The sequence below is a fragment of the Barbatula barbatula genome, assembly GCF_947034865.1.
Source record: "Barbatula barbatula genome assembly, chromosome: 11".
Taxonomy (NCBI): domain Eukaryota; kingdom Metazoa; phylum Chordata; class Actinopteri; order Cypriniformes; family Nemacheilidae; genus Barbatula; species Barbatula barbatula.
In genome coordinates this window covers 8,642,366-8,670,205 of record NC_136774.1, presented here as the reverse complement: position 1 = coordinate 8,670,205, position 27,840 = coordinate 8,642,366, and the positions used below count along the sequence as shown (strand labels likewise).

Genomic DNA, 27,840 nt, shown 5'->3' with positions numbered 1-27,840 from the left:
GTGGAGACACAGGATCATTCGATATGCCAGTGCGTTAACCAAATGTATTTGATTTAAGGTGTATTTATAACGTTTAGATCATACGTTTCCAGAGAGTACAAAGTAAAACCAACATATTGTTTTACCATGCACACATAACCTTATTTGTTTTCCATTTGGTTATTATTGGGAAACCAAAATTGTTGTCTGAAAAAGATTATTGCAAAGACAAAGCGCCCCCGCAGAAAAGAAAAAGCATGCACAAACGTGTATTTATTATTATAATCAGTTCGATTACAAGGCAGTTGATGCTAAACATTAAATATGGCGTGCATTAGTTGAAAAATGTGTTAAATAAAGGCAAACATAAAGCAGATATAGTAATACAGAACATAATATATTCATAAAGCACTTTGTATGCACACATAAATGCATGGAATGTTTGAATTACTTTCAGGAATCCATTAGTTTTAGAAATTCATTGTCTTCAAGTTTGGCAACGGTGTATGACGGAACGAGGAAAGTTTAAGTATCTGTAATGTCATTCTTTTCCTTTCCTGCAAACCTCGACTCCAGGCCATGAAACAATTGTATCCTTCCTTCATTCACGTTCAACTCCCACACTTGCTCTTTAACACTTTACCTTGAATCACTTTCCAAGGCAGTTCTTATACTCCATCAAACCCTCATATCTGACCTTGCATACCTGAGATTCTAATACAACAAAATATCAAATTCATGAATATTTTTTCAAGACATGCAAGAAGCGTCCAGGAAAGAGTTAGCACAGCTATGATCCAGCTTCTTGTTCCTGTCCCAACGCTTCCAGCAACAGGCCCATGGGAGTCCTCTTCAGTCCTATACTCTCCAGCTTGTTCTCCAGTTTATTCTTAAGACTTCGGAGTCTAACTGAAGCATGAATAAGAATCACTGAAGGGAGAAAGGGAAAATGGGGCTTAGACAGTGTACAGCACAAAAATAGTAATAGAGCAGTATTTCTATTTCATGACGTGTTAAATAAACTAAGTTACTAACATAAAAACCCCTGAAGCAGATACTAACTTAATATGGGGAAGGCGATGCCAAAAAGAAAAACAGCCACCCCTCCTAAGACAGACAGAAGTAGGTAGCTGGAGCCCAGGATTGCGGCCAAGCAGAGGGACGGGTGATTCCTCCTGAATCTTCGGACCACAGCCTTGTTTTCCGCAGCCCAGACAAACCCCAAAAAGAGAAGAACCACAACAGTTGCTCCGAGAATCAGCTGGAGTGGCTGGAAATACCTATATGGCATCAAACAAAGTGATGAAAGAGCAGTTATGTTATAAAGAACAGTAAAGTTATAAATAAGGAAAAGGTATTAGAAAGTCTCTTTATTTGGCAGCTTGTGGGTAGTAGTAATGGTAACTTCCAGTACAGTAGAAATGCTACATTATTTGCTTTATTAGAAACTGAAACTATGTGTCTGTCAGCAAGTGATTGTTATTATACTTCATCGCGACTGTAATAATGCAATGGCCTTTTAACTTTAGATAGTATTTGTATTTGTTTATTTTGTTTGCTCAACGTAAATAATAACAATAAGCGCTTTTGCCCGTATTGGTTATAGTTGGAAATACGCAACAATGAATGGAGGAACACGTCACTCACCCGACTATAACCAGAAAAGCCACAGCGGAAACAAAATAGTTTGACTGGTAATACAGCAAGTTGTTTATGATACGGTTATTCCAGCGCTCCAAGTTACGGACATCAGGCACGGAAAACCGACCGGAACACAAGAGAAAATCGTCCACGGTTCTAAAAGGCGGAGGCTGCATGTCCACCATTTTTCCGCTGTTTGTGACTACATTTCCCAGCATGCACCGGGCTGTGATTTCGCACGGGAAACCAAGTAGATCTCGCACATTGTCAGTTTTGAAATGCCGTATTTTCGGTTTAATTACTGGACATTTTCTATAAAGAGGAACACAAATATACATAATAGTCTTGAGTCTTATTAAACCTTAGTATCAGAATCTTTCGTCTTCACTGTAGCGCTTCAAATAAATGATTTAAAAACGCACAATGACGAGTGTAGGAGGCCGATCGGTACAAAAGTTTAATTAATTCGGTAGACAAACAATTGTTCAATATCTATTTCAAACGTGTCTCTTTTAACTGCAGGTCGTCAATATAGGGATATAAAGAAATACATTCATTTATGTCAATTTCGATATTAGTGAAGGTGGTGCTTATTCATTAAAGTCCCAATTAGACACTGCAGAAGTTCTCATTTGTTATGTCATAAATGAGCCATGCATTGCTCATTTACATTATTTAGTTTTTTTCAATATTTTCCTTTTCATCCTTTTAAAACAATGTTCAAATACTGTAAGTATAAAACAAAAAGATTGACTGAAGGGATGCGACACACTTTCCGTTAGCAATATAAGAGAATACCAAAGTGCATATTACAATTTATAAATACTACAAATGAACATATATTTGCACCTGAGTTTACAGGATAATTCAGGTCAGTACTCCCCAACTTTGGCTCCTTAACTTCTAAACAGACGTCAATTGTTTCACAGCCTGTAATAGAACATATCACAGTCGACAAATTGTTTTACTAATACTGTCCAAAACCATGGGTTTCTCCACCTCCTTCTTTTGGGGGAAGCTGACTCGGGTCCTCCACAAAGGGACTCGCTACAGAAGGAAGAAAGATGCAGAAGGTGAAGATCATATTATTACTTCAGAATCACCTATCTTTTCTATTTTTAAGCAGGTCAGCTCTCTGAATGAGCCACACAGAACAGATCTACCCTGAGCTGTGTAACTTACAATTCTGAAACTGCTGTGCTGTGTATCTAGTAAGGAGTATCCCAAAGCCCTCAATAAGAGCAAGAAGAATTCCCCCCATCATTGCAGAGCCCACCATAGCCAGTGGACCACCTGAAACGCAAAAACATTTTTAATCAGCACGCTCGTGATTTAGAGACATAGTGGTAAATTCACAATTCAGAATATTTTTTATCACTGAAAAAATGTTATAGATCTGAAAACACTCACGTCTAAAGATGTTGCATGTACTGTATGTATACAGAATACTGTCAGGTTATTATTTCCAGTGGTTAGTTCTCTAAATGCCACTTTGTAGCACTGTTAGTTTATGGAAAAATCTACTAATAATGTCATAGATATTTGTCACAAGATCCAGCTTAAAATAACCACGGTACTAAACTAACTTCGTGCGGCCAGTATAGCTCCAGTCATTGCTCCACTGGTGATGGAGTTCCAAGGGTCTTCTTTACCCCGCAAACGCACCAGACCACAATCTATAGTGGAAAATAATCCACCCCACACAGCAAAACTACCTAAAAGAGAAGAAAATCCTAGGTAAGAATTTTTATTCTCATAATGTGTTTGTATATATAAATGTATATATATATATGTGTGTGTGCGCATGATTTTATTTTATAGATTTTATTTTTACTTAAAAGAAGAAAATGTGTGTGTGATTTTATATTTTCAACTTTGTGGAAAATCATAAACACAAAAATAAAAAATAAACAAAATATAAATAATAAAATATATACCTCCAATTTGCGGTGCTCTGACTCTCACTGCATTTGCGCTGCCTCTTAGCCTGTGTCGTACACCCTAAAGGACAATGCATGTGTGAATATATTACTCTATAAGTTAACATATTTAAAACAGGACGAGACCAACAATTTCCTGATGTCAGTAAAGGAGCATTCACCACAGGAGCATTCCGAAATCCCTTAACAGTCTGGAACACTCCCCCTCCAATGGCCCCCATTGTAAAGGCACCCCCACAGTCATCAACAATCCTCCATGGACTTAAAAAAATTACAGACAAGAAGTTGTTGTATAAAAATTAAAAAGTCAACACGTGGACAACATCATTAAAAAGTCTCTGCTATATGACTAAATGTAAAATGTATAAAAGGTACAAAAACATTATACATTCATAATTTTTATTAACTACAAATATTTGTCCGTGTAGTTTCAGTTGTGCTCATGAGAGGTGCATGCATATAATTACCAAAACATTCTTATTTGCAAAACTATTTCATGTCAGCTATTTTAAGCCTGTCAATGATGGGAGTCGTTGGAATTCATTGCTGTTCTGTGCTAGAGGAGATCTCTCTTGATACGTTGTTGTTTACCCTGAGCTCAGTGTAATGTATCAACAAGTGTCAACTGTTCGGAAGATTGGCACACGGTGCTACTAGCATAAATATAAACAGGTTCAATAAGATCCGTGCCCCATCACGACCTATAGTTCTGAACCGTCAAGTGGAAAAAGACAACAGTCAAAAACGTTTACATTACCATGGTTCACGGGCATACTCCTCCATGATAACCCCTTATGACGTCAGTGCGCGTTTGCGCAATCTCTCCGTGACAGGACAGTCAGTTTGGAGATGCCGCATTCAAATCTCACGTCGGCTTATGTTTCACAGTTCACGCTACACATTTATACATGGAAACGATCATTTTATTGTACGGGATTTGAGCCTGACATACAAACGGTGCTCTAGCACAGAAATCCCAGTTAAATCACCCCGAATGCTACTGGGAAACATCCGTGGTTCATTATTTTGCCTGCTCAATCCCTCATAGGCCTAACGTTAACATGAAGTCTCGATTTTACAATGAAATCAAACCACCACAAACATCGAAACAACGTATAAAAGAGATAAAAATCGGATGAGTTGACAGTCGCTTTCGAATGACGTTGCGAACGTCGGTATAGGCCGACAGAGGGCAATATTTATTTATCTAAGCGGTCATCTGAACACACGTACGCTTATCTAGTCTATGCATATTGTTAAACAATAACACACACGTGACGTGGTGCAGCGAATCTTATTATCTTTAAAATGTTTTATTAACACGTCACATATTTCGTTATCCTTTCAGATCGGTGCTTCCTCGACTTCAGTGCAATCTATTCACAGGCTCGTATAACGTTAGCTGTAGTTGTCAATCTTGTCCGAGCGAGGGCGAAGATGCACGACTCGCGCAACTGATACAGTAACTTTTGCTCGTCCTTGGAGCGCAAAATGTTGTCGAGGCACTGAAGATCGTCCCGGATCATTGGTGTGAAATTATGCTGTGCGTCTTGACACGAAGCGCGGTAAGTGTTATCCTCATGGAAAACAATGATTGAATATAATGGCTGTTATTTAAGTGCACCGATGGCGTTATGTATGACTTGCTTTGTAGTGCCCGCTTGTTTGTGCATCGCAACATTGTAAATAAACAACCTGACGTGTGATCGAGTACACGGGGAATCAAATTCTGTATCGTGTTCTTATTATGCTGAGGTGAATAATCCAACAACAAACATATCTTGTCAATGATGTTTAGTCAAGACACAGCACACACAAGGCAAGGCCTAACGTTATATATTCACATGCTTAATAAAAACGTACGGCACGTAGTTTGTGTGTCACGCCTTCGCAGATCGTGTTTTATCATGTCATGCAACCATCTGTTCAATAAAATGTAAACATGTTTGAACAGATGGTTGCACGACACGATACGATCTCTCTAACGATCTCTCTCTCTCGACTATCGTATTGTTAGATCGTACAGATTAGTTTCAGTGCTCGGTGCCATGTTTTCACACCACACAAGAACGTCTCACTTCATTAATAAGCCTGCATGCATAATGATCATAAATAGGTTAGAAACATTGCGAGACATTGACACCAGCATTCCACAAAATGTGGAAAACGACTTCAATAAATGAATGAATAAAGAGCAGATACATGTAAACTTAATTTTGTCTCATTGTTTATTTTTAGTTGTTTTTGCTCAGGTGTCGTGTTACATGTTCTATAATAATCGATGTTCATTGTCAACTGTGTTCCCAGTCAAGGACGGGCCTGGTGAAGCCCTGCCTTCTGCTGGGTCCGGTGTCGGTTGTCCAAATATGTGACCGGTCGCTGCTCCATCAGGAGAGTCTGCCAAAGCTGCCGGTGCCGCCGCTGAAGCAGACATGCGCGCGCTACCTGGCCGCGCTCGAGCCGCTGATCAGCCCGGAGGAGATGGCGCACACCCGAGAGCTCGTGCAGGAGTTCCAGCTCCCGGGTGGTGTGGGTGAGAGACTGCAGAAGAGCCTCGAGCGAAGGGCGCGCAAGACTGAAAACTGGGTGCGTGTCGGTTACCCCGAAACATGTGGAAGGGTGTTGTTTTTTAAGTTAACAGCACTTTTCTAAAGCTTGCGTTCTTGATCAAAAAGATTTAAAATTAGGCTTTGACGTCATTAACAATTGGCACAGGTGTGGTTCCCAGACAGGGCTTAAGCATTTTGAAGGTGTCTTGAAAACAACTTGCACTGACGTATAACAAACATATTATATAAAAAATGAGATGCTTCTTATTTGTATGATCTGTTAATTAAATCACAGAACATTTGACAAATGATGCATGTATTAAACTCGAATATATGATAGTCCAGCCAGCATAGTCACGGGCCACTCATAAGTATTCCTCCCAAATATGCCTTCTCGTTGTATGATCCAGCTCTCTGATTGGTGGATGCAGTCAGCCTACCTGGATTCTCGAATGCCAGTGGCGATGTACACTAGCCCTGGGGTTGTCTTACCCAGAATGCACTTCCAAGATCGGCAGGGACAAAAGAGGTGGGCATTATAATGTTGCAGTGTTCTAATGTGGTTATGGAACACAAATGCAAATTATTGCTGGAAGAATCCCCATGGAGCAATGTGAATGAAAAATATTTCTTAAGGGTACAATTGTAATAGTTTTAAAAGTGAGCCTGCAACCTTTTAGTCATCAGTCATGCATAATATGTAAACATATAATTAAAAAGCAAAGCGTATGAAATGATTTGTTGCCAAATAATTTGGAGAGGTTCGATTTAGGGTTTTAAGTTTCATGTCGACCTTTAGTCAGAGTTCTCTCTGCTCGGTTATTTTTGGCATATGTCTTTTTTCCAAAGGGATGTGCTCTTTAGAACTGTGTGGACTTCAGATTCTGCCCTGTTCCCATTTTAGATTGCCGTGCAGTAAAGTGACAGGTTATATATAGACATATATGGCATTGTTAAAGGGGCAGTTCACCCCAAAAATAGAAATGTTGTCATTATTTCCCCCACCCCCCCTAAAGTTGTTTACAATCTGTATAAATGTCTTTGTTCTGATGAACACAGAGAAATATATTTGGAAAAATGCTTGTAAACAAACAGTTCTTGGCCACCACTGACTTGTTTGTTTACACAACCCAGTGGTGTACTCTGTTATATTCATAGTATGGGATTACAAAATGTTTCATGGATGACTTTGGTGCAAACAATTGTTGATGTTTTTTATTTGTTGCAATCTCACAGTATTATTTTCACAGGTTTGCTGCTAAACTCATTGCTGGAGTTTTGGATTTCAAACGCATGATTGATAGGTAAGTTGTGATTATGCATATTTTTGCGAAGCAATTGAAAGTGTGCAAACCGATCGCCTGTTTTGATGGAGCTTGATATGATCCGTGACACAGTCAAACATTACCTGTGGAATATCTGGGTGGAAAGCCCCTGTGCATGGACCAGTATTATCAAGTCCTGTCGTCGTGTCGGATCCCTGGACCCAAGAGGGACACTGTGTTGAATTACGCTATTGGAAAGACCTCTCCTACGCACATCACGGTGGTCCACAACTTTCAGGTGCTTCACCACGCTATATTGATACAGCCAAATAAAAACATCAGAGAGCTCTCCAGTTTTGACTTAAGTCAGCAATTCTGAAGTCGTGTGTCTGTATGAAAAGTGATAAAAGTTGACTTATTCCATCATATGTTCATTTATGAACGGTTCCTAAAATACATTCACATTTTCACATTTGAATGAAAAACATAATTGTTACCAAATAGAACAAGGTAAATGTTTCCCTCGCCCTCCATGTACCTTGTCTCTCATTGTTTTCCTCAGTACTTTGTTCTGGATGTGTACAACAGCGACGGCTCACCACTGACGGTAGATCAGATCTATGTTCAGTTGGAGAAGATCTGGAACACTTCCCTTCAAACCAATAAAGAGCCGGTTGGCATTCTGACCTCCAACCATCGTAACACTTGGGGCAAAGCCTACAACAACCTTATCAAGGGTGAGTCTTGCACTGTGTCTACACTGGACTCCAGCTTGATGCAAATGGTGAGCGCTGGTCAACAGTATGTTAGATCAAATCTGCTCTGATCTATGGCTCTACGTTGAAACTCGAAAACAAACTTTTCCAGTGGCTGGTTGCTGCGAATTAAATCAGAACCTTGTCTAACTATATTGGGTTTACTTTTGTGCCTTTTCCACTTATCTTTCAACTGTTCTAGACAAGACAAACAAGGAGTCAGTGCGGGCCATCCAGAAGAGCATCTTCATGGTGTGTCTTGATGCTCCAAAGCCACGGGTGTCAGATGAGATGTATCACAACAAGGTGGCTGCTCAAATGCTTCACGGGGGAGGCAGTCGTTGGAACAGTGGCAACAGATGGTTCGATAAAACGCTGCAGGTTACTGGAGCTTTCACAAAAACATAAGCAAACGTTCATGTACAGTGCTTAAAAGATTTAGGCGACCACCTGTAATAATAAAGAGAAAATACAAATATTTTAGGAAACGAAATTCATTTATTAGGTAAAAAACTAACTGAAACAACTAAATAGTCTTTATTCACACATGATTTTGGTAATCGCCAATACTGTTACACTACGGCTGTGGCACAAGCCTAACATTTGGTAATGGTGGTGGTCTGATAAATTTACTAAGCACTGTACTTATAGCTATTGATACATGTCATATTAATTTTACAGATATTAAGTCATGCTTAAAGTGATACTTTACTAGAAAAACAACATTTTCCCATGTTTTACTCACCCTCAAGGCATCCTAACTGAATATGGTTTTCTTCTTGAAGAATTATGCAGTCGGAGTTATGATAGATTCATCGTTTTTCTTTCAAGCGGTAGAATGTGAGTGAATTGGGGGGCAATTTTTTTAAGCTCCAAAAAGTGCATCCATCCATCAAAGAACCGTTCGACACGGCTCCGTTGTCTTAACAAAGACCTTCTGAAGCGGATCGATGCATTATTACTGTTGATGTCTAGCTTCCGTCATCTCTCGAATGCGGGTGAAGCAGAGTCTTGTTTTTCTGGCAAATTGTGACGAAAGCTCCCGCCAGAGCAGACGGTATACTATTGGAACAAAACGGAAAATGCAGCGTTCGTCACCGCCTGCGTCATCTCCTGGGAAAACAAGCCTCTTGTTCACACGCATTCGAGAGATGACCGAAGCTTAACATCACCGTGAATAGGGCTGTCAATATGAATATTTATCTTAAACAAACGCATCGATTCGCATCAGAAGACCTTTGTTAAGACCACGGGGCTGTGTCGAGCAGTTCTGTGATTGATGGATGCACTTTTTGCAGCTTCAAAAAGTCAACACCCATTCTCTCCCATTCTACCGCTTGAAAGTAAAATGATACGTGGTATTATAACTCAGACTGCATTATTTTTCAAGAAGAAAGTCATATTAAGTGAGGATGCCTTGAGGGTGAGTAAAACATGGGGAGATTTTGATTTGGTAGTTAAGTATCCCCATTAACATTATACATCTGGATCTGGTCTAAACCACTGAATTTTTCTGATTCAGTTCATAGTTGGGGAAGATGGATCATGTGGACTCACTTATGAGCATGCACCAGCTGAGGGACCGCCTGTTGTTTTTCTGGTGGACCATGTTGTTGACTATATGTAAGGACATAATATCATACAATTTGTGAGTGACAGCAGCCCATTCACATCTCCTGGGCAACATTTCTGCATAAATCTGCAGAAAAAAAGTTAAAAAAACAGACAACTTCCTCCTTACAGTTATAATAATAAAAGTTTTACTTCAACCCACCTAAAGATCTGTGTGTAAAATTACCTGCAATTTTAAATCTCAAACAGAGATGGCGATAAAGAGGCAAACGTTACAGTGTTTTGAGCAGTCAAAACCAGATATAGAAAGCAAGCACTTCTTGTGACTAAAGTTTATGAAAGGGACAATGTAAAGGGATAGTTTTGTATCCCTGTGTATTTATCTTCACGGTCATCCAAAGCAACATATTTTTGTGTTAAGAATGTAATAGTTTTGTGAAGAAACTGTCATTTAAGTGGGGGGGGACTGTCATCTAAGGACGACAAGGCATTGAATAGGGTTTAATGAATAGTGACAATGCTTTTGTAAGAGCCGATTTGTTCTTGTTCAGAAATGTGTAACATGTTGCTAACAGGAAGAAGACAGAGATGGTACGAACTCCCATGATTCCACTGCCTATGCCACTTAAGCTCAGATTCAACATCACGCCTGAAATCAAGAAGGACATTGAGAAAGCCAAACAGAACATGAACATGTGAGGACATTTGAAAGCATTCTCATTACATTTATACATGTTTTATGTGTTCATATAGTTCAATTGGTAAAGCACTGAACACACGTACTGATAAAAATGCATTGTAAGACGTTTCAAATGAAATTGTGTGACAAAAACGTTAAAGGGGAAACAATATTAAATAGCCTATTGTATAGCCAGCTTACTTTTGTTATTAAACACTCCCTTAACTCTCTGAACAGAATGGTGCACGAATTGGACGTTCGAGTGCTCAACTTCACACACTATGGAAGAAAATTCCCCAAATCTCATAAACTGAGTCCAGACGCATTCATTCAGATGGCTCTGCAGTTGGCCTACTACAGGTGAGATTGACATTCTAGTGACATACTGTGGGACAAGCTCACCTCTCATAAATGATGCTGTGTGCAATATAATATAACTGTCTTCGGATGTTATGGATTTATTACCTTTGAATGAGCTATTTCTATCTACATACACCATGGGTCCCTTTACATGGAATTCACCATGTTGTTTCTACAGTAACGGACCAACCACTCGTAAATATATGTTATCTCCTTCGATAAAGAAAATGACAACTTAGGTCTGTGTCAGCCGCGGTAGTGCTTCGAAAGCAACGGATGGAGTAAGCCAGTAATCTCCACATTGCTCCTTTAATTCTTCATAATGTACGGCATTTGCATGCAGTTAATTGTCAACGTCTAATGTTCTTGTGAAGCAGTGCTATACTGTTCAGAAAGAAATCGACTTATTGTGCAAGCAATATCAGATGCCAAGGACCAAAATAAACATCCCTTAGCTATTAAGAAATACTAGGGACATAATAGGAAGGATTTCCTAAGTTCTATGCATATACAAAGTTTTATAGCACAAATAAGCACTAGCTGTGGCAATAAGGGAGAGGACTATTCGCTAGTTGCACAAGATGGCGCCGGTAAGCTTTTGGGATGCCAGAGTTGGCAGAGTAATTTCCGGTTGTATAACACTGTGTGGGAAAAGGAGGGTTTTTGGCCAGTAAATATGGGTGTTTATTAGATAAAAACACGACCGGATATTACTCTTCTGGTTTCTTTACAAAGCTTGTTTAATTTCTTCCCCACAAATTAGCCTTATATGATCTGTTTAGGTATAAGATGATATTGGCTATAACGCTAAACTTTCAATTACTACTACATCTCAAGAAATTACGTTTTGTAACATTTAAATTTTTATATTATCTTTAACTTTACCTACTGTCTATCACCGCTATGCCGACGACACACAACTCTACTTGTCATTTCAACCGGACGATCCGACGGTCGCATGCCTGAGTGACATCTCGCTTTGGATGAAGGATCATCAGCTGCAGCTAAACCTTGCAAAAACGGGACTGCTTGTGATCCCAGCCAACCCAAAGATTCACCACAACCTTGCTATTCAACTAGGCTCATCAACGATTACACCGTCCAGCACAGCCAGAAACCTGGGAGTGGTAATCGATGATCGGCTTAACCTCACAAGTCATGTTGCCAGCACCACCCGGTCCTGTAGATTCATCCTCTACAACTTTAGGAAAATTAGACCTTTCCTATCGGAGCACTCTATGCAAGTCCTAGTCCAGGCTCTTGTCTGGCTCCCTGTTGCCGCCCACATAAAGTTCAAATCTATGCTCCTGGCCTACAAGACCACCGCCGGGTCCGCACCATCGTATCTCCACTCGCTAATGCAGATCTATGTTCCTGCCAGATCACTGCGGTCTGCAAAGGAACAACGACTAGTGGTACCATCCCAAAAAGGAAAAAAGTCACTCTCCCGTACCTTCTCTGGATCTGTTCCACATTGGTGGAATGATCTACCAGCTGCTACAAGATCAGCAGACTCGGTTGCCATCTTTAAAAAACGCCTAAAAACGCATCTCTTCCGTCAACACGTCGCTGATTGATTTTTTTCTAATTCTCTTCCCATTCCTTCTTTAAAAAAATAAATAAAAAACACTTACTAGCCTCACTATTCTTAGCTTTGTATACTGTGCTAGACTTTAATGGACTAGTTTGATGCACGTATGTATTTTGTTGTTATAATTGCTTCCAATGTTTCCTCGTCTGTAAGTCGCTTTGGATAAAAGCGTCTGCCAAATGACTAAATGTAAATGTACTGTATGGCTGTTCTGACTTTTTGACTGTATACTACACACCTTCATGATAAGGCAGGAAAACAAGTATCTAAATAACTAACTTTTGTATTAAACTAAAAGGCCTGGTGAACTGTGAGGTTGTTAAATGGCACAAAATGCAAGTCGCCTTTCAAGATGCAGATTTTATTGCTGATTGATGTTGTGCTTGTGTTAGGTTGTATCAGACGTGTTGTCCAACCTCTGAGAGCGCCTCCACGCGCATGTTTAAACTGGGCAGGACGGAATCCATTCGATCCACCACCACAGAGTCCCTGCAGTTCACACTAGCCATGGACGACCCATCAAAACCTGTGAGAGTTTTAGCAGCATTCTGATCCGAGTATGTTTAATATATGACAATTATGCATGATCAATTCATTTATCAATCCTGTTTACAGATTAGTGAGAAGGCCATGCTGCTCGAAAAAGCCATCAATGTCCACAGAGAGCACACGCACATGGTGAGTTTCTCATTGTAGGATCATGACAAATCTGAGATGAACTAAAACGCTCATGAAATACGATCTAATTGTTCTGCACTGGTTTGTTTTATAATACGGATCATTCTAGTCCTTGATATCAATTGGTCAGTATGTGCTTTCGTCATCCACAGCTACCACTTCATCAAGCTTTATTTCAAACACAGCATAGCTTCTTTTAAAAGAAGAATCACAAATAAGGATTTTATTTAGAAAGAATAAACTTAAAATATCTATAAAGCAAAAGCACTCCGCTTTGTGCCATGCCTGCCATGACATTATTTACAATATAATTCTTCCAGGCGATCCATGGACAGGCTATAGACAGGCATCTGCTGGGTCTAAAGATGGTGGCCATCGAAGATCTGACGTCTCTACCCGAGATCTTCATGGACACGTCCTTCGCCGTGGCTTCACATTTTAATCTGTTCACTAGCCAGGTTTGTACCATCCAAATTCTAGAAGTCATGATCACCTTTTGGTTCAAATTATGACATTCATTTTTCTTAATAAACCCAGGGACTGTATCATATCTATAATAAATGTATAATATCCTTCAGATCCAGTACAATAAAGGATTGTAACTGGCTTGGTATCGTTTTTGCAATTGTTTTGGTAGTTTGTTGTTTATGACAGTTTGTTTTGTAAATCATTTTAAAGCAATAGTTCACCTTCAAAATGAAAATTCGATCATTATTTACTCGCCCTCTTGTCATTTCAAACCTGTGGGACTTTCAGAAGATATTCTGAAGAATGTTGGAAATAGATAACCGTCCATCCCCATTGATTTGCATTGGTTTTGTGTCCATCGTGTCAGAAGTCAATGGGGACCAGCATTTCAAAATATGTACTTTTGTGTTCTGTGTGAAGAAGTTCACTGTTATACATATATTTTCTTCATCATTAATTAAAAAAAAAAACATTAATTCAACGGCAAAACATATTTTTGTCTGTAAAATTTATTTCACATACAGAGAATCATTCCAGACATTATTTGTCATGACTGCTGGAGTCTTTGTTTGTATCAATTTTCATTCCTATCACAAAGCAAATCGAATAAATCTACCCAATATTCTTTAATATAGCATTTTCGTATGTGAACTTTAATGGCTGTTCTGTTCCTATTTTTTTTTTTTTGCCCAGGTTGGATCAAAGACAGACTGCGTTATGTGTTTTGGCCCCATGGTTCCTGACGGTTACGGCGTCTGCTACAACCCCATGGACCACCATATTAATTTTGCTGTGACGGCCTTCAACAGCTGCGAGGAAACCAACGCCACTAAACTGTCCAAGTTTCTAGAGGATGCCCTTCTGGATATGAAGACTTTGATGGAGCAGGTGTCTAAGGCCAGTGAATGACACTTCATACCGGAGAACGAAACTGACAAATCTTCAGACTGATGACAAAACCCTTTGGAGTGTGGCTTGTACCTGTTTTAGTATCACTTACCTGACGTATACTAGTGTCACAAATCTTTACAGGTGTTGTGTGTCATTTTTGGATCTTAAAATATCTATCGCAGCTTAATAGACAGAGACAATAAGGAAGCCATTTTAAAGCTCATTCTCCCAGATACTCTCTGGTGCTACGAAAACATTGCTCTGTTTGTTTGAGCATCCCGATCAGTGCGACACAGCAGTATTGGTTCAGTTTGTTTGCCAATGAAAGATTGTTTAAAAACTTCTCCACAAATATGACTTCTTACTTTAGCTTTAAGCCAAAGGCTTTATACTTTTTTGGGCCATGTGGTAACCATAAACAAACATGAACAACAGAACTAAAAATGCTGTCTTTTGTTCCAGTTGTATAAAATCTAGGTTTGAGAAAGTTTTGATGTGATCCGGTGGAGGATCAGATGCAGTAGGTCCAAAGTAGGTTGTAATTTGTGCAAAACCTCTGAAATATAGTTTTATTATTTCTAGATGTGTTGTTCAGGTTATTTATTTGTGCATTTCGATTATCAGTCAGTTTACAAACATAATGTTGTAGAAATCGTTGGTAAATGAGATGACAAAACCAGACAGAATACTTCAGAATCAAACTACATATGTTTGATGTAGTTAATAAACCATATTGACTGGAACGATTCTTTCAACTATTGACTAAATTATGACACTACAAATATCTTGAATGGTCTACAAATGAGAAGCAAAACTACACCAGTTCGTCTTCAAATGTGCTAATATGTGAATACTCCGCTCTGAACGTCCCCTTGGTTTGCTGATATTCCCCGTGAAATTCAACTTCAGCTCGGCTTCCTGAGGAGCTCCACAGGAAGAGTTGAGTCCCTCTGAAAACCGTCGTCTTTAAGGCATCCACATCCCGAATCTGGGTAGGAAAACAAGCTTTCATGATAAAATCCCAGAACATCAAAGAACAGCTGTAACATGAGTTGTGTTCTTTTCATACAGCATACAATCCCGTACACCCGTTTACTTTTGCTAGCATTTTTAGCACTTGTACATAAAAGTAAATAACTTAATAACATAAGTAAATAAAACATTAATAACTTAAAGGGACAGTTCACCCAAAAATATAAACAATTAATTTACCCTCGAGTTCCGTTGAACACAGAGGAAGATATTTGGAAGAATGCTTGTAACCAAACAGTTCTTGGTGGTTTATTTAGAAATAATTAAATGATAATATATTATCTATAATATATATAATATCTACTCCACTTTGTGCCATGCCTGCCATGACATTATTTACAATATAATTCTTCCAGGCGAGCTATAGACAGGCATCTGCTGGCTCTAAAGATGGTGGCCATTGAAGATCTGACGAAACTGAAGATTGAGTCAAAAGTGCCAGAAGTGTTGCTTTCGGATTCTTATAACTATCTTTATTTGGGTTGAACAGAACAAAGCAATTGTTCCTTCTATGGGAGTCAATGGTGACCAAGATGGTTTATAGACTTAAGACTATGGGTGTATGCTCAGTTCATACACATTGGTTCACATATACGGCTACATCACAACATTTTTGCAAAAAAACAATTAAGATTCATTATTTATAAACCTTTGGCAATATTCAAAGTTTGATTGAAAAATTAAATTGTATCACTGCAAAATAAACTGAAATTTTACTTAAAAATGTAAATAGAAAAGATAGTTAAACCCTTAAAGAGAATTTCTTATAGCAGTAACAAAAAACTACTGCGTAGATCAGGGGTCCTCAACCTTTTTGACTCCATTGGACCATCATTGTATTCAACAACCCCCCCTTCTCATAGTAAAAAATATCTTGTTTCTTAGTTTTAAAACTGTTTTTCAATAGTAATTTTATCTCATTTTAAAATGAACTTGAGGCCCCCTTCTGGGCCCCGGCCCCCTTGAGAACCACGGGAGTAGACGGTTTCAACGGACACACATTTATATGAATTTATTTTCATATTTTATTGTATATTCCTTATATTAAAAATAGTTAACAGCTATTGATTCTTTGCAGTGGTCCACCGGAAGTTTCGTTTGGGCCACATTATGTTTTTCATGTTGTTGGCGCTGAAACCGTCTATATGTTGACGCAGGTCACATGGTGGCAGCTTTACCAATAAGATAACACAGACGTATAAAATATTACATAAAAATAAACAACCGCCATACAATTTCTGCTGTATTTTCTTTATTCGTCTACATGTTTAGGACTCACCAGTATGTATGTGGAGTTCGTGTCTGTCTTGTTGAATACAGAAAGTGCTCTGATTTGAATACTCATAGCAGGAGGTGCATCAATAAACACACGGCAGCTCCGAGTGTTGGAGAGAGAGGCGGCTGAACTCTTGATCGGATTCTCGATGAGTCCAGACGGAGAGAACAGCTGAACGTCACACTCTAGTTGGCGACATGCAAATCTTTATGCTTTCAAATGTTAATTGCATGCGTTTTCTCAGCCAGAGTATGTACTTTCAAAGAACTTTTCATTGAAAAAAATGAGTGTATGTCTCTTTAAGAACAAATGGCATGCACTCACCTCCATGTTGGCTTTTTTTGTTCTTTACGCTCTGATAAAATAGTACCACTCCATTGCCAGGGGTCAGACGGCTTTGACGAACCAACAGAACATTGGATCGTGACCTCACTGTTTTACCATGAGTCCTCTCACACAGACGCATCAGTATGAGTCGGTCGAACAGGGCCACATTGTCCTCTAGAATGAACACAATATATCTTATTCCTTAAAATCCCTACGTCTTGAGGTAAATGGTTGGTACTTACTCTGCTGGCAGTTAAGAGAGCTGGAAACTATTTTGACTTGAATAACCTCATCGAGAGGCCGACCAATAGCAAATATGCACCTCGTCTGAGTGACGTTGCGGAGGTCGATAGTTCCAGAGTCTTGAAGAAGGAGACGCCCACAGAAGCCTGATCAAGGAACGAGACGTTTATGCGACATAAATGCACATGAATGGTGAATTGTACCTTCATTGTCATACGTTACACATTACAGTATATTAGCAAACAAATCATTTCTGATTGGCTGTTATTGCATGTCACTGTTTCAAATGGGGAGATCCACATTTAAAGCCACAAAACCGTACAACGTGTCCCTTTTAAACTTGGCTGTACACGGGACACCTAACTGGTTTGTGGTGGATCGGTCGGTGTGGTCATCGTGCTTCTCATCACTGGCACTGTAGGTACAATTCTCGAGAAACTTTTCTTCTTATTGGTTCTCTGAAAAGAAGCCGGTGTGGTTTCGGTAGGTATACCGGGGGCTTTCTGAGCCCTCTCTCCTCCCTGGGTCTCTGAGAGCTCGCTGCGGGTGCTTTTAGGCTCTGGTGTGGCGCTCTGAGATGAGGAACAATCGGGGCTGTAACAGGCCTGGATGGTGATGGGTTTCGGCAAGTGGAGGCAAAGAAACGGACTAACGGGAAGAGGGCTGGACGGGCTCATGCAGGACACCGTCCGAGATTGGATTCCATAACCACATGACACCGAACACTGCATTAGGGAAAACATCACATTGTGTATTGAATGATGTATCATCATTTTAATAGGGTAACTACGTTTTAAACATTGTGATTTAAAGTGACAGTGCACCCAAATATAAAAATACTTTCATAATTTATTCACCCTCTAACCTCTCTGACTTTCTGTCTTCCGCAGAACACAACCAAAGATATATTGAAGAATGTTGGTAACTAAACAACGACCCATTGACTTGCATTGGTTTTGTGTCTATAAGTCAATGGGTACTGCCATTGTTCTGTTACCAACATTCTTCAAAATATCTTCTTTTGAGTTCTGCAGAAGAAAGTCATACCAGGTTTGAAATGACAAGTTAATAAGGACATAAATGTCTTTTTTGGGTGAAAAATCACTTAAAAAATCATAATGCATCTACTTAAAGTGACAAATGTGTTTGCACATTACTGTACCTCGCTCCAGTCATTCACGTCCCACTGGAAAGAACAGGCCTGCGTGTAACATGGTGCCGTAACCGGAGGCTTCTTTGCGGACTCGCACATGTTCTCCTCCACGACCCTCTGTACACCCCCCACATACTGAACGCAAAGCACCCTCCTCTCCGCCACACCCATCCCGCAAGACACAGAACACACGCCTTGCTCTCCAACCTGCCACCTAAAGACGAATGACAAGAATTAACATTATATTATAAGACCTTCGACCCATTTCTGGACCTCGTCCCACTCAAAAGAAGATATTTTGAGAAATGTGGTTGTGTGTCCATATAATGGAAGTCAATGGGGGTCGAATATTCTATTGAGAACAATGGTTTCACTCCTGTGAGTCTGTTCATATGTTCAGTCATATGTTCAAGAGAATGTGTGCATGTGAATGTCATATACCTAGCAGGACAGGCTTCAGTATTGCATTCCACTACCTCCGAAGGTCTGGGTACAGCTTGACAGGCAGATTTCCCGACCAACACAAATGGCTTGTTTCCATCTCCTTCCTGAAAGCAATATAATATTCTCTTCGCCACACCGCCGCCACAAGACACACTGCATACTCCCTGTATGTAGCCCCACCTACTGTACACATACACAACATGCGTATGTGCTCATCGTGTGTAAGTTTATACCGTTTATACATCTAAAAAACTAAAAGTGGAGTATAGTCAATGCTTACTTTGCAGGACACTGTGATTGGCTGCATGACTGGTTGTAAGGCTCCGGTTTGTTGCTACCATCACAAAGGAATTCTGGGACATGTAGACGTGACTGGTGATCCACGCAAGAAAACCAAACCTCTTGAGATCCTGCGCAGATGTAGAATGTGTCATTTTGTGTGCGATAATAGGTCAGATATTCATTTCCGTAGTAGCACATTTACCATTCCCACAGGTCTTAGAGCACTGGCCAATCACAGGGCTCCAAACATAAACGGGAACCATTCTGGACCGGGGCATTACACCAAGGGTATCTGTATGGGTCATCTGGATCTAGATTGGATATATCATGATCACGTTATGTGGGTTCTTGCAAACCAGAGGGAATACTAAATGTATTTTGTCATACGTCTCTCTCTGTGTCCCATCCGACCGGACACACGTCCACCACACAAGGAACGTGTTCTGAGGGTTTGGGTTCGGAGCACAGGCTCTGATCAACCTCAGAATCAAACCCGCGGTGAGAGCGGACGCACAACACCGTTCTCCTGGCCACTCCTGGTCCGCACACAGCTAAGCATTCACCTGGCTCTGCCACCTGCCACCTATAACACACAGGACATATATACATGGGGAGACAATAAAACTATATACGAATCTAAAAGTGATGCTTTTGAACTTCACCTGTCAGGACAGAGTTGGAGGTTACAGGTCTCAGTAGTTGGGGGTTTGGGGTCATGTGTGCACTCTGACTCGGGCAGATGCACATTCACTGTACCCTGCCTCTGAAAACAGGTCACAGAGCGCACTCGCTCTCCCACACCACAGGGAGCGCTGCAAGGTCCAAACTCACCTAACTCCCATCTTCAATAAACAACAAATGAAGCTCATTGAAGCATCCGTTTTTTATTTCGGTTGTCAGAGCTAAACTTGGCGATTTTTTGGTATAGCACCTATAGTCTATAGTTTGTTCTTCTACTTATGAAACAGTCTGATGTTGGCAAGAGAAACTGATATAATGTTTACATGAACCCGTTTTTATCAACCCCAGATTAACTGTATTACGAATAAATGAATAAATATAAAATTTACCCTAAACATTGCAATTCAATTTAGATATTCGTTTACAAATAAAATTCTGCACAAGCACCAAAACCAAAGAATACCAGAGAAAGCATTGGTGTTGGTTTTGCTATATTGATATGTCAATGTTTTTTGGTTTTGTTATATTGACATAACATCATGTTACTGACTTTACAGAGAATAAAATGTAGCATTAAACCAAATGACACAACTGAAGGAACAAAGGCCCTGAAGAATATCCAGTCAATTTAGACATTTCAATTCAATTTAGTAAATTCAATCTTTATTGTGAAAATGAAGACAAACTTTTCATGTGTGCAAAGGTCTTGAATCCGATTAAGGTTATGCACGTTTTTCTATTGATCGGATTATTTCATCACATTATCTAGCATCCAATCAGGTCAACATTTTATTTAGATTATTATCGATTAACGTGATCAATTACATTCATTTGTTTCCGAGATGTACCTGGATGGACAGTCTGGGAGGAAGCAGGGCTGCAGAGAATGTGGTGATGGAGAGGATGAGCTACACAACTCATCTTCTAGACGGTCATGTGTGTTCACATCCACACATATTTGACTGATTTTCTGGATTCCTGCGAGAGACAGAACAAACAAACAGACAACAATAAATGCATAGTTTACATTTACTGTGCCTTGTGTTTACTACTTACTTGCTTACTGTGCCTTGTGTTTACATTGATATGACTTTTTGTGCTCTAAATATTTGTAAATGCTTTTGTTCTGCTTTTTGCTGTTTTTAGCTAATAGAACTTTGGCAACAACACGTTTTCATGTTGTTCAATGAAGTTGAAGCTTAATTATGTTAAAGGAACAGTTCACACAAAAATTACAATTCTGTCATCATTTACTCATCCTCGAGTTGTTCCAAATCTGCACACATTTCTTCGTTACGATGAACACAAAAAAGATATTTGGAAGAATGCTTGTTCTATCCAAAAATTGCTTTGTAAATTAATTTGATCTATTGAACACAAAACATATATTTCGAAGAACGTAGGAACGGGAAAAGCTCTGGGGCACTTTTGACTTCCATTGGCATTTTCCTACTATTGTAGTTTTTTGTTCTGGGTGAACGGTTCCTTTAGCAAGTAACAATAACAAATAATGACAACATATTTTTGTTACTGATCCTTTATTACCTGTGCCGCAGGTAACCGAGCATGGAGATACGAAAGTGGACCATCTGCCCTTTGCAGCCACAGAAAGAGTATTAGAGGAGTAGTACCTATACGAGATGTTCGGGCTGGTGAGGTCTCCATATTCTCTCCCATATTTACAATACACCTAAACCATACAAATAAACTCTCAATATTTTCCTAAATGGTCAAATAAGTCATTTCATAGTCAGTCTTGCACCTGTATGAGGATTATGTCTGTGACCGGTCCAGAGATGATCAGCTCTTCAGTATGAGGTAGATGGTCAGGTGTGAGGTATAAGTGATAACGTATGGGGCTCTTCTCCAAAGGTGAGGGGTATGTGACGCTCATCGCTGGACTTTCATCTCCTGAGACCACATACTTGCCGTTTAACAATACCGCTTGAAGAAAAGAAAAAATGGACATTTCATTTAATATCGTCTTTGAAACTATATCCACGACATACATGATACTGTACTCAGAGACTCACCGAGATGCGTAAAAACTGAATTCTTGTTAATCACGTGTACTTGAGAGGCGTTCATTGGAAGGGTGAGGAATGTGATGTACTCTTGAAACGAAAATGAAGGTTATTTTGTTTGTACCAAAGCAGAAAATGAAACAAACTTGTCCGAGTGTGACTCAGAAGCAGCCGGGTGAAGTCTTACCTCTGGCCTCTCCACCTGTATAGGTGCCTGAGAATATTTGACAGGTGGAGCCGTTGCCTCCACAGACCCCACATTCATCCTCCACCTTCCCAGAATGCATTACTCCATCACACCCAAACGGCTAGTGGAGCATTGCAAGCAAACAGTATCAAAACTCATGCGTATATTGGTTTCAAAGGAAAGTTTTTAACCTGCAATTTAATGTTTTAGAAAGAGAGGGCGATAGAGAGGTGAAAGCTTTTTTCACCCAAAAATAACAATTCTGTCATCAGTTACTCAACTTCGAGTTGTTTCAAATCTACATACATTTCTTTGTTCTGATGACACAGAGAAAGATATTTGGAGGAATGCTTGTAACCAAACAGATCTTGGCCAACCTTATTAGGAAAAATGACAATGGTAGTCAAAAGTGCCCCAGAACTAGCTTTCCTACATTCTTCAAAATATCTTCTTTAGTGTTCAACAGAACAAAGAGATTACGAAAGCAATTTTTCCTACTATAGTCGTCAAAGGTGGCCAAAAACGAAACAAAAAAATGTAATGAAATAGATTTCCCAAATATTTTACAAGTAAACCCTTTAAAAAATCTGTTTTAAACAAATGCAATAGTGCCGTTACCTGGCACTTTCCACCCAGACAGGCAGAAACGGAAGCAGGCGGTGTCGATTTGTCGGCTTCACATCGAGTCCCATCCATGAACTGAGATCCACGACTCACCATAAAGTCCTGCTCCCGTGAGCGACACATCAGTTTACACTGAGAGTCACCTGAAACAAGAGAACAAGAGCTGGCACAGTTCTCTTCTCTGTCCCCAAATTGAAAATTGTCATTATGTATGATGCTAGGTGATATACAGAGACATCATATTGAGCTACCACCCCAGAACTTCCCCAATAGACCAGATCCATACACTAAATCATGGTAACATGCACCTGAGCTGTAGCTGACCGCTGGGATCCAGGTGTAGACTGAAGTGGAGTCTACAGACACTGAGAGAGGCTGCTTGTCTGTAGCTGAGCACTGCTGCGCCATAAACTCCAGCTGTGTCGTCTCACATGGCTGAAACAAACAATAACACTTATGTGACTTTATTTTTATGATGAATCAAATTTCTTGAGGTTTTCCTGAAGTATCATGCTACAACAAGGTCACGAGACGCTTAAAGGGATAGCTCACACCAAAATGAAAATTCTGTCACCATTTACAAAACCTGTAGGACTCTCTTTCTTCTACAAAACACAAAAGCAGATATTTTGAAGGGTGTTTGTAAACAAAGACCTTCGGTCCCCATTCACTTCTATTGTATGGACACAAAACCAATGCAAGTCAATGGGGACCAAGGGTTTTCTGTTACATTCCTCCAAATATCATCTTTTGTGTTCTTCAGAAGAAAGAAAGCCATCGTTTTATTGCAAGGAACATTGCTGGATTCTGCCAACTAATAAATATACATTTAAAAAAGAAAGAGAAACAGCAGACAAACCTACAGCCACACCACAATGTATAAATGCGGCAATCTTTTATTTGCTTAAGATGAGGTTGAGGCTCTACCTGTCGATTGCAAAGTTCAGCTTCTGTGTCAGGACCCTTACAGACGGTACCACCAAAGGCTGGTCTGAAATAAAAAAACATCAAGAAACAAACACCAGCAAACAAATACAGCACCTTTCGCCTTTATCTCACGCACCTGGGGTTGTTACACTGTCTCTTGCGGTGGGTGACGCCTCCTCCACATGTTCGTGAACATGGAGAGAAATCAGACCAGGAAGACCAGGAACCATGAACCATCATGGAGGTGCCCAAGGACGAAGGAGATACACATCGACCCTTGAAACACCACTGAGCAACATGGATTTAATGGTTTGGATTACTAAGATTATATGACATTATTTAAATAGAAAACAATAACAACAAACAACTTTATTGTAAAGTGTTACCGAAAACAAATAAACTCAAATACAAACTACTTAATAAATGTCATATAATAAAAAAACTGACCTACATGGACATAATAAAGATAATGCAATAAATAAAAACTTATTATACAATTAAAATAATGTTTTTAGTAGTTTATTACCTGATTGATTCCACATTCTGTTCCATCCAAAAGAGGAACGAGCAGGCGGGTACAAGAACTGCGTTCGCGCGGGTTTATGTGACAGGACAGGACACGGCAGGTTGCCTTGACCACGTAAAACATCAGCACACTTACTCATAAACATGGCAAATACAACTATTAAGGTTCTGAGAAATGATTAATTTCTTATCATTCTCATTTTACTCACCATATCATCATGAGTGAAAGAGCAAGCAGTTGCCGAACTGCCAAATGCAATACGGCACTGATCGTCCACTCCGTAATAGAGACCAGGTCTCCAATCCTGAACCGAGCCTCCCAGCACCGGGACATCTTTCACACATTCTGCTTTACGTGCACTACACACATTCACACATACAGACATGTTATCCACTATGATAGATGAGAATAGACGAACAGATTCATGGGCTTCATGCTTTCAGTGAGTAACACCTGAAGAAGCTGTGGAGCTGAGCTCTGCTGCACTGAGACCAGGTGAGATCTACACTGTTGTAACCTCCATCAGATGCCATCATAAACCCACTTGAGCTGCATGTGTTGTCTAGTCCATCGTGATTTATGCCAAAACTAGAAAACAAGTGACTTACTTTGTTCATCATGTTTTAATGGTTTACAGTTTGAAATGAATTCGCCTTTAAGCGTACCTGTGGCCGATCTCATGTGCGATGGTGATGCCGAGATCAAAGCCTGTATCCTCTGAAATCACACAATTCCATTGGGTGGAACAGACTCCGCCCAGCTGAGTTACACCTCTCACAAGCTTATTCCCATTGGGTAACACCAGATCGAACCTGGATGACGTCAAAAGAATTTAGTCAAAGCTAAACTAAATGTGAGCGAGACAAAAAAAGACAGCTTTAAAATTACCTATAGGATCAGAACAATGACACACATATTTGCAAAACTCTAAACTATTGAAAAGCAAAATAGTTGATGAGAAAAAAGGATGTTAGGCAAAACGTTTTTGTAAGTATTGCAAGGTTTCCAAATCCAAAGAATCGCAAAATATAAATAAAAAAGAACAAAAAGAAATGTTTACTATAGTAAAATCTCAATAAACATTTTTTGTATACTATTTATTTGTTTAGTTTTACTGTTTAATACAAGAATATAATAATATAATACAAACCAGAGTTAAGTATTTATACACATCCCAAACGTTTAGTTTGACCCGACGTTTTACTTTTCAAAAAGGCACATTTTTTATTTGTTACCATTAAAACATCAATTGAGCTAAGAGTGCTCCATATGGTTTCAGACCGCACCTGGTGATATACAACAGCAGATCTGCATGAAGAGGATCAGAGTCAGCATGAGGATTGACCTTCTTACCCCACTCGCACACACTTTTCAGAGAAGAGGTGATGTTTTCAGAGATTTGGATCTCTGGCTGTGGATTTAAACAGGTCTCAGACTCATCAAACGGTCTGTGTGTATTGATATAGTGGTTGTGATGGACAGCAGAGAATTAAAACAGTGCTTTCCTACCTCTGGCTCTGTAAGAATAACCATACGGACCAGATGAAGTCTGATGTTGGCACCGAGGGTGACATCTCTCAAGAGCTCAGAGGCCTGTGAGTTCCGAAAATATTTGTATACATTAAGCCTATATGCATTGTTATGTATGCCAAACATGGTACATATTACAGCATTACTTGCATTGTAGAATATCTTGTCTGTCATGGCGAATGTTTATTAAAGCACACTTACAATGTTGAGGTTGGTGAGGATGTATCTCTCAGTATCTTGCTTATGTACATTAAAGACATCTGGACCCACCACCACTGCTAGTTCCAGATGTGTGACCTGTGAACCCTGAGCCGTTCTCCGTAACCTGAACTGACCTAAAATTAAAAAGCACTATGCAATTAATAACAGTAATTATTTACAGAATTTAATGTGTAATTTTATGGATTTAAGGTAGAAAATTTTAAAATTGCACATTTACAAGAATGGCACCTCAGCTAAAACAAAAATACATTTATATGATTCATGTCCAATTAGCATTACAGTATGTACATTATATTTTATTTAAATAAATAAACACATCTCTTGCATATAATTTGGTGTACGTAGCACATTTGTACATGCGCTTGTTTATTCATGGCCCATATCTCTCTCTTGTGTGTCCTCTGTACACTGTTTTTATGGCTCATACAAAGGTCACTTACTCTTGGGCTGTTTTAGACGTGTCCTGACGGGTACAGTATGGGTTAGTAGCAGGTGAGGTACACCGGAGGGTATATCCGCAGTAAAGTCCTTCAGGCTGTCTATGTGTTTTTGAAGCATCGGGCGAATGTACAGCCTATTCTCCCCTGACTGTATCAGACCTTGCTAGGAAAAAATACAGTCATGCAGAGACATGCAGGCCACCAGAGTAAGACCCCCAACCACATGAATAAAGGGGCTACATCCTCCAGTACTAATCTATTCAACACAAGGGCCACATATGAATCAAACAGAGCTTTTTTTGTCACCCAAACAAGGTTTGGCACCTCGTGTCATTCCAAACCTCAATGACTTTTTTCTGCTGCAGAAAACCAAATAACATTGGACCCCATTGGCTTCCATTGCATGGACACAAAACCACTGAGACATTTCTCAAAATATCTTTTTTTGTGTTCCCCGGCAGACAGAGATTTACAGGTTTCGAAGAAGAGTAGGGGAGAATAAATGAGATTTAAACCCCACAATTGCACAAAGAGTTACAAATATATGGTATGACAGAAGAAAAGAACGCGATTATTACCAGTTTCCCATGGCAGACCGGGAGCAGAGTTCTTGTGTTTGGAGGTCTCAGTAACTTCAACTGTTCACAACACATATCGTCCCTCTTCTTCACCACACTGACCGTTGAGTTAATGATCATCTCCAGAGTCGGGGGACAGGACAAAGGGGGTTCGCCTCTGTGTTGTCCCAGCTCAAAACTCTCTTTCTGGGCATCAAAGGAGCATCTCCACGGCCCCCTGATGGACTCATTCCTCCGGCAATTCACCCACACCAGCTCAAACTGAGGCACTGAACAAAACATGCTGCCAATGTCATCATGCTGTCATCTTATTGGCTCGTGTATGAACCTAATGACTCTTTATTATTGGTACACTATTTAATATTACTCAATATATTTGAATCAGACTTACCCGATTTAGAGGAAATAGTATCAAAATAATAAAATAAATCTTGTGGTCTCAATGACTGTAAGAAACCCTTGAGAAGTGAAATAAAACATAATTAGCTTTTATTTCAAATTAAAACATTTTGTAGACAGCATAGCTATTTCACAGAGAAAATGTTCACAACTGCATGGTAAAGTTTATAACTAATTTATGACTCAATTTATTAATAATATATATTTTAAGTTTTAATACTGTGAATATCTCATTAAAATACACTTTATTATTACATAAGTTATCATTTATTACTATAGAATAAATAATAATCATTCAATATTTGAGACTTGTTCAAATAATATGTTATAAATGTATATGATCCAAACATACCAGCTCATACCTTTTGCAAAGTTGATTGAGAAATAAGAGCTGTTGTTCCTAACAAGCCTGAAACTAGAAAGATCCGTACAAGAGTTTCCATGTTCGAGCACAAGAGGAATAAAACGAATGTCAGGACTGACGGCGTTCCTCCGCCACAAATCTGACTTAGACAAACCTTTGAATTTGAAAGTAGTCGACCTGTTTGTTGACCAATGCGCTTAAAGATCAAACACA

The 27,840-nt window shown here is 39.5% G+C and overlaps 3 protein-coding genes across 8 annotated transcripts; 1 reads left to right on the top strand and 2 right to left on the bottom strand.

Moving 5' to 3' along the window:
• Positions 1-49: 49 nt before the first annotated feature.
• On the bottom strand, positions 50-4,734 carry timm17b (translocase of inner mitochondrial membrane 17 homolog B (yeast)). Of its 3 annotated transcripts, XM_079468390.1 has the most exons (9): positions 4,318-4,734; positions 3,722-3,821; positions 3,558-3,621; positions 3,207-3,335; positions 2,803-2,913; positions 2,620-2,667; positions 2,470-2,550; positions 1,042-1,259; positions 225-909 (listed from the first exon to the last, which is right to left on the bottom strand). In XM_079468390.1, exons 1-8 carry the CDS (start codon positions 4,341-4,343, stop codon positions 1,237-1,239), a joined length of 582 nt encoding a protein of 193 aa, XP_079324516.1. In that variant the 5' UTR covers positions 4,344-4,734; the 3' UTR covers positions 225-909; positions 1,042-1,236. The 3 variants fall into 3 exon arrangements, with proteins under 3 accessions (XP_079324515.1, XP_079324516.1, XP_079324517.1); XM_079468391.1 differs by lacking the exon at positions 2,470-2,550 and having other exon boundaries at positions 226-909; positions 4,318-4,731; XM_079468389.1 differs by lacking the exons at positions 2,470-2,550; positions 2,620-2,667; positions 2,803-2,913; ... (2 more) ...; positions 3,722-3,821; positions 4,318-4,734 and adding an exon at positions 1,627-2,103 and having other exon boundaries at positions 50-909.
• LOC306900985 (carnitine O-acetyltransferase) lies at positions 4,726-14,949 on the top strand. The gene is made up of 14 exons (XM_079468388.1): positions 4,726-5,125; positions 5,868-6,146; positions 6,520-6,638; positions 7,360-7,413; positions 7,507-7,672; positions 7,937-8,111; positions 8,332-8,510; positions 9,652-9,752; positions 10,277-10,396; positions 10,618-10,740; positions 12,724-12,859; positions 12,947-13,009; positions 13,330-13,467; positions 14,171-14,949. Exons 1-14 carry the CDS (start codon positions 5,099-5,101, stop codon positions 14,384-14,386), a joined length of 1,896 nt encoding a protein of 631 aa, XP_079324514.1. The 5' UTR covers positions 4,726-5,098; the 3' UTR covers positions 14,387-14,949.
• On the bottom strand, positions 13,976-27,827 carry adamts13 (ADAM metallopeptidase with thrombospondin type 1 motif, 13). 4 transcript variants are annotated; one of them, XM_079468384.1, is made up of 31 exons: positions 27,626-27,827; positions 27,256-27,322; positions 26,865-27,133; positions 26,287-26,449; positions 25,826-25,959; positions 25,604-25,687; positions 25,381-25,505; positions 24,760-24,906; positions 24,548-24,682; positions 24,303-24,453; positions 24,095-24,199; positions 23,705-23,856; positions 23,569-23,632; positions 22,950-23,076; positions 22,636-22,784; positions 22,018-22,138; positions 21,840-21,920; positions 21,569-21,750; positions 21,352-21,496; positions 20,655-20,784; positions 19,788-19,967; positions 19,513-19,708; positions 19,328-19,436; positions 19,124-19,253; positions 18,841-19,026; positions 18,409-18,613; positions 17,611-17,971; positions 17,246-17,392; positions 17,001-17,177; positions 16,680-16,861; positions 13,976-15,356 (listed from the first exon to the last, which is right to left on the bottom strand). In XM_079468384.1, the coding sequence occupies exons 1-31, from the start codon at positions 27,704-27,706 to the stop codon at positions 15,183-15,185; spliced, it is 4,659 nt and encodes a 1,552-aa protein (XP_079324510.1). In that variant the 5' UTR covers positions 27,707-27,827; the 3' UTR covers positions 13,976-15,182. The 4 variants fall into 4 exon arrangements, with proteins under 4 accessions (XP_079324510.1, XP_079324511.1, XP_079324513.1 ...); XM_079468385.1 differs by having other exon boundaries at positions 18,841-19,023; XM_079468387.1 differs by having other exon boundaries at positions 27,616-27,768.
• Positions 27,828-27,840: the final 13 nt, after the last annotated feature.

Coding starts and splice junctions, on each gene's coding strand:
- LOC306900985 (XM_079468388.1), top strand. CDS start 5,099: ATGCTGTGCGTCTTGACACGAAGCGCG. Junction 10,397..10,617: donor GCCAAACAGAACATGAACAT/GTGAGGACATTT, acceptor CTCTCTGAACAG/AATGGTGCACGAATTGGACG. Junction 13,010..13,329: donor ACAGAGAGCACACGCACATG/GTGAGTTTCTCA, acceptor TAATTCTTCCAG/GCGATCCATGGACAGGCTAT.
- adamts13 (XM_079468384.1), bottom strand. CDS start 27,706: ATGGAAACTCTTGTACGGATCTTTCTAGTTTCAGGCTTGTTAGGAACA. Junction 27,134..27,255: donor TACTATTTCCTCTAAATCGG/GTAAGTCTGATT, acceptor TGTTTTGTTCAG/TGCCTCAGTTTGAGCTGGTG. Junction 23,077..23,568: donor CTGAACTTTGCAATCGACAG/GTAGAGCCTCAA, acceptor TGTTTGTTTCAG/CCATGTGAGACGACACAGCT.
- timm17b (XM_079468389.1), bottom strand. CDS start 1,958: ATGTATATTTGTGTTCCTCTTTATAGAAAATGTCCAGTAATTAAACCG. Junction 1,260..1,626: donor GCTTTTCTGGTTATAGTCGG/GTGAGTGACGTG, acceptor GATGCCATATAG/GTATTTCCAGCCACTCCAGC. Junction 910..1,041: donor CATCGCCTTCCCCATATTAA/GTTAGTATCTGC, acceptor TTCTCCCTTCAG/TGATTCTTATTCATGCTTCA.